Source organism: Camelina sativa, chromosome 16, assembly GCF_030686135.1.
Source record: "Camelina sativa cultivar CO46 ecotype springtype chromosome 16, ASM3068613v1".
Classification (NCBI taxonomy): Eukaryota; Viridiplantae; Streptophyta; class Magnoliopsida; order Brassicales; family Brassicaceae; genus Camelina; species Camelina sativa.
In genome coordinates this window covers 1,550,920-1,558,961 of record NC_141895.1, presented here as the reverse complement: position 1 = coordinate 1,558,961, position 8,042 = coordinate 1,550,920, and the positions used below count along the sequence as shown (strand labels likewise).

Below are 8,042 nucleotides of genomic sequence, written 5' to 3'. Positions count from 1 at the left end.
TTTGCCATAGTCAAAAACCCGGCTCTTCTTTGGGATAAGGTAAAAATTGGAAATATAATGAGAGCATGTATCATACTGCACAATATGATAGTAGAAGATGAACGAGATGGGTACACTCAGCACATACAGTCCAACCGCACTTCAGAAGTGGACTCGGACTTACCAACAACGAGGCCTTCATGTGTCTCCTCTATGATGAACATTCGTTTGAAAGTTCGTGATCGAGAAAAACATAAACAATTGCAAGATGATTTGGTTGAGAATATTTAGGTAAAATTTGGAGGATACTATTAATCATTTTCACTTTTTATGATTTGTACTTCTATTTTATGATGTTTTAATGTTTTCTATGTTTAATATGTTATGCAATGCAATAATTTTATAAGCATCAATCTTAATATGCAATAATTTCATATTTTATTTTAATTTATTTATTTTCAAAAAAAAAAATCAAATTAAGAGACTCAATATTATAACCCACCATTGAAGGGGTACATTTTAATTACAATACCCAAAATTCTTATTTAACCAAAAAACAAATTATATTAATTAAAAAATTTAACAACCCCAAAACTATATCCCCATTGTGGATGCCTTAGGGTTCCGAGAAGAGTACAGAACTAAAAACTCTGTTTCTTTCTAAAAAAAAAAAAAACTCTATTTGTTTTCAAGTAAAAGAAGCTATTTAGCACCACTAATCAAGTCTACATGCAAATTGAATTAGGTCTAAGTCTAACACAATACAATTGATTAGTGCATTATTGGCTCATTCAAAGTGGCTCTCATATAGCTATCCCAAACTTATATATAAAAATTCCAAGCACCGATCACTTCATCTTTAACGAGACCTTATTCATTACCCACTACGATTTTATAGAAAACGAAACTAGTAAATTCATTTTATTAATAATTACTTTATTAAAAAATTTAAGTAATATTTTTGTTAAATACAAAAATCCTGCAACACATTCTGCTTCTGGAAGAATGAAATCAGTCTCCCAACGAACAAGGTCTTTTCGTTAACCAAGGGGAGTGATGATGTAAGATAATTTTTGAATCTAAATGCTTTCTCTGAGTTTGATAGGAAGGTCAAGATCAGGTTCCGTCGCAGTCAAGGCAGAGAAGTAATCATCCACCATGTCCTCTGATACGTTCTCCAAGCTTGGTGGATCCCACTGCATACCCACCATTTCTTATCATAACATGTACACAGTGATGCGTTACTGAAATCAGTGAAATAGTATGGTTTATTAACATAACATAAAATACCTTCGGGGCTTCGTCCTTGTCTATTAATCGAGCTCGTATTCCCTTGTCACACCATTGAAACAAAAACTCATTAGCGACTACTCCTTACTCTGTTTGCAATGTCTTAAGACTTTTTTATACCGGAAATTCACATACCTCGCAAAAATTGCCAGACATTGGCCCGATTGTTCCTTGTAGCGACATTCTATACTCTCGGATTAAGCATTGGTCAAGTGTTTGAAATCTTCCTTCCCGGATCTATTAGATTCGTTTAAAGAAGCTATGAGAAAAGGAAATTTGAATTCTTTGAAGATGGGTTTTACAAGCAAATTTGATTGTGAACTTACAGATCTCAAGGCCACCTTCAAAGATAACGGTGATGTTTCTTTAAGTCTACGAAGAGTCGTACTGCACCATGTGTCTTTTCTTCTACTAGCCTCGATTTCCTGGCGACCCAAAACACCGTTACTTGTAGTGACTCGTGATGGTCATACTCGCAGAATCATTTGTTGCAGAGACTTACCAAAGAATCAATAATTTCTTCTACTGTGTCATGGCCGAAGCATTTTTCAAGTAAATCAATCCTAAGACAAAATCAAAAACAAAGCAAGCTTAGGACTTTGACAAAAAAAAAAAAAAAAAAAAAAAAAGCAAGCTTAGGACTTGGGAGGTAGTATGAGGAGAAACAAGGAAGGAGTTGTGTATCTCCAAGTTTCAGGAAAACAAACCTGCCAAGAACACCAGTCTTTTCTGGATGAGCAACTTCTGAACATTTTTCTAAGCATGACTCAACAACAGATGGATCATCAGTGAGCAACTTCTTGAGCTGTTCTTCCATTACAGGAACCTCCTGTTGTAAGAGAAGAAAGCCTTATTATCAAGCATGTTAGATAAGTTAAATGAAAACAGAAAAAAATCTCAAATTATATAATCCAAGTTACCTCACTTCTAATATAATGTGTGGCAAGGCCACATGCCAACATTCCTGCCCCACTGAGCTTTAAGCCAGTCAGACCTAGATACTCCCCTGCATACATCGACTCCATTAAATCATCCATCTTAGGGAGCAAATGTATACTATGAAACAGGAAACTTTGAAGCAAGTTAGGCTGAGTTGGTAAGTTATAGGCAGAATTTGATATTTAACTTTCCTGCTGGATCAGTGATTTCCTTGGTAATTGTCCAAATAAAAATTGCTTTACGGAATCTAATAACATTGTTAAATGACAAACCTAGCGACAATTTAAGCAGCTCAAAACGTATCACAAGCGCATACCTAAGCGACCAGGTAAGTGGGAGAGATTAAAAGAAGCGCCAGCATCAGGATGAAAACCAATGATTGTTTCAGGGGTAGCAAAAATCTGCAATATCCATGATGAGCTAGGTATTCAATTCTCCAAGAAGTTAGACAGCGAAACTAAACTAGAAGAATCCAGCTGACCGACTAATTGAAATGAGGAAATAGATGATGAAAGTTGGAGAAATAGCATAGACTACATAGACGGAAATTTACATACAGATCTATCAGTAGCTACACGAAATGTCCCAGGTATGGAAACTCCAGTTCCACCTCCCATGGTAACACCGTTAAGAATTGCCACCTGTATGTATGCAGGGCAACTCATGGTGTCATTCTACTTCTACTCATCGTGGTTTGGTGACATCGTTATTTACTATTGGCTGCAGAATGATTTAAAGGTAGAGATCACTTACATGCGGCTTTAAATAAGTGCCTAGCAAGTATATAAAACTATACAAACTCCAGAAAAACTCCCTAATAGCATCCGGGCTACCTACATAGAGATTTAAGGAGAAATAAATGAAGCAATGAGCAGTGAATAAAATAATACAGAGAGTAAATAAGATACTGCAGAACCCTCTCTAATCAGTAAAAAAACTGTCTTTCCAACCCCAATACAGCTAACAAAAGTAGCACAAAAACCATCTAATCTTCATGAACAAACAAAAACTCGCAATTTCAATTCTATATAGCTTCCCAGGAGGAATCAAACATCAAAACGTATAGTGAAACTTCATGTACCTCTCTTCATTAAATGGTAGAGAGACACAATATCGCCACCAGCACAAAATGCCCTTCCACTCCCCTTCAAAACAGTTCAAGTCAAAATACAAGTTAGGAGCTTTTTTTCACCTCTAATTTAGATACTTAATAGGAAGAAGAAGCAACAAGTACTACCAAAAAAAAATTACCTTCATCATCACAAATCCAATATTTGGATCTTCTTCCCAGTTCTTATAAAGTTTCTGCAACCTATATCCCTATTCACACAAAAATTACACAAGTCAACGTCATACAGTTACACAAATCAAACCCATCAGAAACAGAGAGCAAAATAGTGAGTACCATGTGAGTGGTGAGGGCATTAAGAGCAGGTGGTCTGTTAAGAATCGCAGTACGGGAAAAACCACTTCCTTCAACGAGAACCTAAATCAAAAAACAATCATTTCAATCTTCCTAAAACAGAAAGAGAGAGAGAGAGAGAGAGAGAGAGAGAGAGAGAGAGAGAGAGAGAATGGTACAAACGATAAACACCTCCGAACCTGGTTATCAAGGTCCTCGGGAGTGACCTTAAGCGAACAGAAGCTTCTCCGATACTCAATTCTCCATAGCTTATCTCGAACGATTCGCCCTAACAGTCCCTTTGCGTTATGCATCAGTCTTCTTTCGTCTTCGTTGTAAACAAGAAGAAGTGAAGAAGTCTCTCTCTCCGAGGCGAGTTTATTCGGGCTCCTCCGAGGCAAGACACTCTAGACGAAACAAAGGTTTCTGACTTACTCGTGGCTGATGGGCCGATCCGAACCTAAATTTAATTCACTGGGCTTCACTGATTACCATGTCCGCTTACTAATATTATATTTATCATACTACCCTTACGTTTTTTTTTTTCCGAACAAAACCCAAATTTGGATATTTTTTGACATTGAGTGAACGCTTTGCCTTAAAAAATTACAACGTCGTCGTTTGGGCGTAGTGACGCACATGACTTCTTCTTTTTTGTTTTTGTCAATAAAGAAAGCAAGGAGGGTACCTCTTTTTTTAAGCAAATAGAAAGCAAAAACAATTCATGTGATTATTATGATGAATGATGATGTATGCATTTTGTAAAAAGAAAAGATTAGAATTATGATGCGGTACGGTCACATGTTTAATCACTTGTTTAAGCGGAAAAGGTTTGTTAAGTTGAAACCCTTATAGAAAAGGTTTGTTAAGAACACAAAGATTTGTTTATAACTCACTTTATTAACTTCAGAAGTTGTGTCACATCTCAACACATCCTTATATACTAATTTGCTAATTCTAATCCTAATAAAAATCACTCATATTTAAATATCTCCTAAATACACTTTAATCCTTATCTTTATAAACACAATTATGCTAGGACTAGGATTAACTTCCATCTTAAGCTTCTCTCAAGCTTACTCCAACAACCTTTACATTTTTTTCTTTTTAAATATTTTTTAACAAAATCCCATCTTTGTTCCTTGGTCATCCCCATCGCGGCTTCTCTCGCAAAATCCCTAATCATGGTAAAATTCTCTTCTTCTTCTTCTTCTTCTTCTTCTTCTTCTTCTTCTTCTTCTTCTTCTTCTTCTTCTTCTTCTTCTTCTTCTTCTTCATGATTAGATTGATCTAGGGGTTTCTCTGTCACACAGATCCGTTGATGGTTTTTATTTCTGTGTACAGCCTCTAAATAAGCGAAAGATGACGACGAAGATGGAAACTGAACCGGCTCCGAGAAACAAGAAATCCAGAGCGACAAAAACAACAAAGGAAGAGGTTCAGTACGTGGAGGAGAAACGTAATCTGGTATTATTTTGCTAACCTTGCTATAAGATATAGTCATGTATAGTGCTTCTGTATGATTCATCACTTGGATTCCATGCAAAGCAATTTGGGGGGCTTTTAGGTTTATCTAAGCTTTTATATGCATGGGAACTATAGTTGTCAGTGGAGGGAAATTTTCCAAAAGGGTTCTTTGAGTGTGGTGTATCTTATTTTCAACTATTTTGACTTCAAAGCATAGGTCTTTTTTTATATACTTATTGATGCCGTGTGAGTGGCAGATTTACATGTGCGCTTGTTTGTGTGTTTTCAGGAAGATTTGTGGAAGGTTGCATTTCCCGTGGGAATTGAGGTATATTTGTTTCCGAGGGAGGAATTTATTTGGCGTGTCAGCATCAGACTTACTGTCTCCATTATATATTATATTTTTTTTTTTTCTTGTTTTGCTCATGGTTGTTAAACTGTGATTGCAGTGGGACAAATTTGATGCACTTTACGAATTCAACTGGGATTTCAAAATTCTTGAAGTAAGTTGTTTTGGTTACATTCTCCCATTTCTTTTTCTTTTTTTTTTGTCTGAGTCTATGAGGTTCTTGTATTTATGTTTCTTCTCCTGTGCCAGCAAACATGAGAGGAAGGATTGCTCCTTGGGAAGAAATTCTTTGTTTTTGTTTCTGCCGAACGTAAGCTGTTTCTCTTACTTTTCTTTTTGTTTCCCCTTGTTTTTTTCAAGTCTCTTTCGTACTCCAAGTATATATGCTCTCTTCCTCTTTCTTTCACGTTTTAATCGTCTCTTTCTATACTTGCAGCTCAATTAGTCTCCTACAAAGATACAAGGAAGATTAGAGATATCCCAACAGTGATTGCTGTTAAGTTATTGTTTAAAATCTCCATCAATCGCACTGATCATATATATATATATATATATATATATTCTTCCATCTCTCTTTCTAATATTCTATATTTGCAGATTGAATCTGTCTTTCCACCTTCTGATAAGATAGGAGCAGTATCTATTCAAAGTGCAATGGAGGAAAGCTTTCCAATGAAGCAGATGAAAATGGACTGGATTCCTTACATTCCTATTGAGAAAAGGTAACACATGCATATATGTGACACATTTCTTCGGATGGCTTTATCATTGGGAAGAGAGACATATTTTACGCCACGTGCTATTCTTACTTTGGATGTTTTACCAACAGTTGCTAAAATTTATTTTGCTCTTTGTTCTTGTTGCAGAGATAGACAAGTTGACAGGATGTACTTTCAAATTTTTATCTTGGGCTGTAAACAAAGGAGGTATGAAACATATAATATTCAAAAACGATGTTCAATTGGATTTTAGTTTACATTACATATAATAATAATATTGAAACCAGAACATGGAACAAGGCATCACGTATCTACACTGCTTCATAGTGTGACGTTTTGGGTTGCATTGTTCTACGTAATGACTTTCTCTGTAGGGTTTATGGATGTGTCTTTGCCATTGCAAATCTGATGTGTTTGAATCTACCAGTTCTAGTGTGCTCAACTTAGCTTTGTAAATCATCTGCAGATCTGCTCTCAGACAGTTGAAGGAAGAACGTGCTAGGATGTTCGAGTATTGCATTCCCTGTGAGTTTTATTACTCTGCTACCAAATACTAGTCAATAGTTGCAGAGTGAAAAAGCCATTTACAGCTGATGGTTGGCGTTGGATTATATGTATATTTTCTGATTGTGTATGTTGTACGAAACAACAAAATTTTCACTTTGCAGATTTCTATCAACCAATTGAGGAAAATGAACTTGAAGAGAGTACCGTAGTCTACATGATTTTCCCCACTGAACCGCCGGTAAGTTTTATGGCAAGCAATGAATGTTGTGTTTTGGTAAGGGCACATTGTTTTTGAGTACTTTCTTGATAATCAAGTTTTCAATCTTTCTGTTTGTTCCAGCTGCCATGTGAATTTGACTGGGAGCTTGATGAACTTGAGGTGTGTGATTGGCTTTTCTGTTACCATACCAAAAAATACTTCTTCTTCATTTGGTTCGAGAGAGTTGTCATCTTGGCTCTGCCATTTCCTTTTGTGTTCAAAATTGCATTCACTGTATTCTAAATCTGGAGATGGCTTGTTGTGCATCTATTTCAGGAATTTGTTGATGGTCAGATTGAGAATGAAAAATTATGCGCGGAACAAAGGGATGAATTCAAAGTAAGTTTGAGCTGTAACAGAGTTGTCAGTTCTTGACGCTTAAGTATCTGCATCTCTAATCACTATTTTTCTTTTGCGTTCGTTATTTTTTCTCAGGAATTTGTGAAAGAGCAGGTTCGAGCGGCCAAGAAAGCTAACCGAGAGGTAACAAATTTTTAACGGTGAGCTACATTCAAATGAAACGGTTTGCTAAATGTGCCAGTGTGATGGTATTATACTTGAAGGCAAAAGATGCTCGAAAGAAAGCGAAAGAATTGGACGTAGATACACAGCGAGCCTTTCAAAGCATGAGGTTCTACAAATTCTACCCTCAGCCTTCACCAGATGTCCCTACATTCGAGAAGGTAAGACCAAGAAATGAAAAACAAAAATCCAACTTCGTCAGTTAATTTAATATTGTTCTGTTAAGGTAAAGCTCTGAATATGTGAATCATCTTTGTTGCAGTCGCCGTTCATTAACAGATTCTACGGGAAGACTCATAAAGTCCTTTGAAGAATAGGAGCGCGTGACTATTATCTCTTGCAGGGGCGGAGGCAGTGTGTGTTAGCATGTGGTCAATTGACCCCTATGGATTTACAACAACAACGAAAAAAAATACTGTATTTTTAGAAGAAAAATCAGAAAAAAAAAATCATGAAAATATGCATATTGACCCCATAAAATAGTTACAAATATGTTTATTGACCCCCACACAAAAAAAATTAATAGGTTTTGGTTATTAAAAAAAATATTGATCTCTGTTCGAAGTAAATTCTTTTAGAAGTGATGGAGAAAGTGTTTTGAGTATTTGA

The 8,042-nt window shown here is 36.0% G+C and overlaps 2 protein-coding genes across 5 annotated transcripts; one reads left to right on the top strand and one right to left on the bottom strand.

The window, feature by feature from the left end:
• Positions 1–898: 898 nt before the first annotated feature.
• Positions 899–4,086, bottom strand: LOC104749278 (3-hydroxyisobutyryl-CoA hydrolase-like protein 1, mitochondrial). Of its 4 annotated transcripts, none has more exons than XM_087493289.1 (14): positions 3,811–4,086; positions 3,614–3,694; positions 3,460–3,528; positions 3,290–3,353; positions 2,962–3,041; positions 2,766–2,849; positions 2,525–2,609; positions 2,190–2,275; positions 1,977–2,098; positions 1,772–1,832; positions 1,596–1,694; positions 1,405–1,506; positions 1,270–1,311; positions 899–1,175 (listed from the first exon to the last, which is right to left on the bottom strand). In XM_087493289.1, the coding sequence occupies exons 1-14, from the start codon at positions 3,922–3,924 to the stop codon at positions 1,059–1,061; spliced, it is 1,206 nt and encodes a 401-aa protein (XP_087349415.1). In that variant the 5' UTR covers positions 3,925–4,086; the 3' UTR covers positions 899–1,058. The 4 variants fall into 4 exon arrangements, with proteins under 4 accessions (XP_087349415.1, XP_087349416.1, XP_087349417.1 ...); XM_087493290.1 differs by having other exon boundaries at positions 3,803–3,984; XM_087493291.1 differs by lacking the exon at positions 2,962–3,041 and having other exon boundaries at positions 2,766–2,928; positions 3,811–3,961.
• Positions 4,087–4,656: 570 nt separating this feature from the next.
• Positions 4,657–8,002, top strand: LOC104753233 (protein HEAT INTOLERANT 4-like). Its single transcript, XM_087491856.1, has 15 exons — positions 4,657–4,797; positions 4,955–5,077; positions 5,367–5,405; positions 5,527–5,580; positions 5,676–5,736; positions 5,863–5,921; positions 6,024–6,148; positions 6,293–6,352; positions 6,612–6,670; positions 6,814–6,890; positions 6,993–7,031; positions 7,188–7,250; positions 7,347–7,394; positions 7,475–7,594; positions 7,696–8,002. The coding sequence occupies exons 7-15, from the start codon at positions 6,081–6,083 to the stop codon at positions 7,741–7,743; spliced, it is 582 nt and encodes a 193-aa protein (XP_087347982.1). The 5' UTR covers positions 4,657–4,797; positions 4,955–5,077; positions 5,367–5,405; positions 5,527–5,580; positions 5,676–5,736; positions 5,863–5,921; positions 6,024–6,080; the 3' UTR covers positions 7,744–8,002.
• The last annotated feature ends 40 nt before the right edge of the window (positions 8,003–8,042 follow it).

Excerpts from the sequence above, each read along its gene's own strand:
- LOC104749278 (XM_087493289.1), bottom strand. The coding sequence starts at position 3,924 with ATGCATAACGCAAAGGGACTGTTAGGGCGAATCGTTCGAGATAAGCTA. Across the intron at positions 1,833-1,976 it reads AAGACTGGTGTTCTTGGCAG|GATTGATTTACTTGAAAAAT; the intron begins GTTTGTTTTCCT and ends ATTTTGTCTTAG. Across the intron at positions 1,507-1,595 it reads TGAAGGTGGCCTTGAGATCT|ATCCGGGAAGGAAGATTTCA; the intron begins GTAAGTTCACAA and ends CGAATCTAATAG.
- LOC104753233 (XM_087491856.1), top strand. The coding sequence starts at position 6,081 with ATGGAGGAAAGCTTTCCAATGAAGCAGATGAAAATGGACTGGATTCCT. Across the intron at positions 6,149-6,292 it reads TACATTCCTATTGAGAAAAG|AGATAGACAAGTTGACAGGA; the intron begins GTAACACATGCA and ends TTCTTGTTGCAG. Across the intron at positions 6,891-6,992 it reads TTTTCCCCACTGAACCGCCG|CTGCCATGTGAATTTGACTG; the intron begins GTAAGTTTTATG and ends TGTTTGTTCCAG.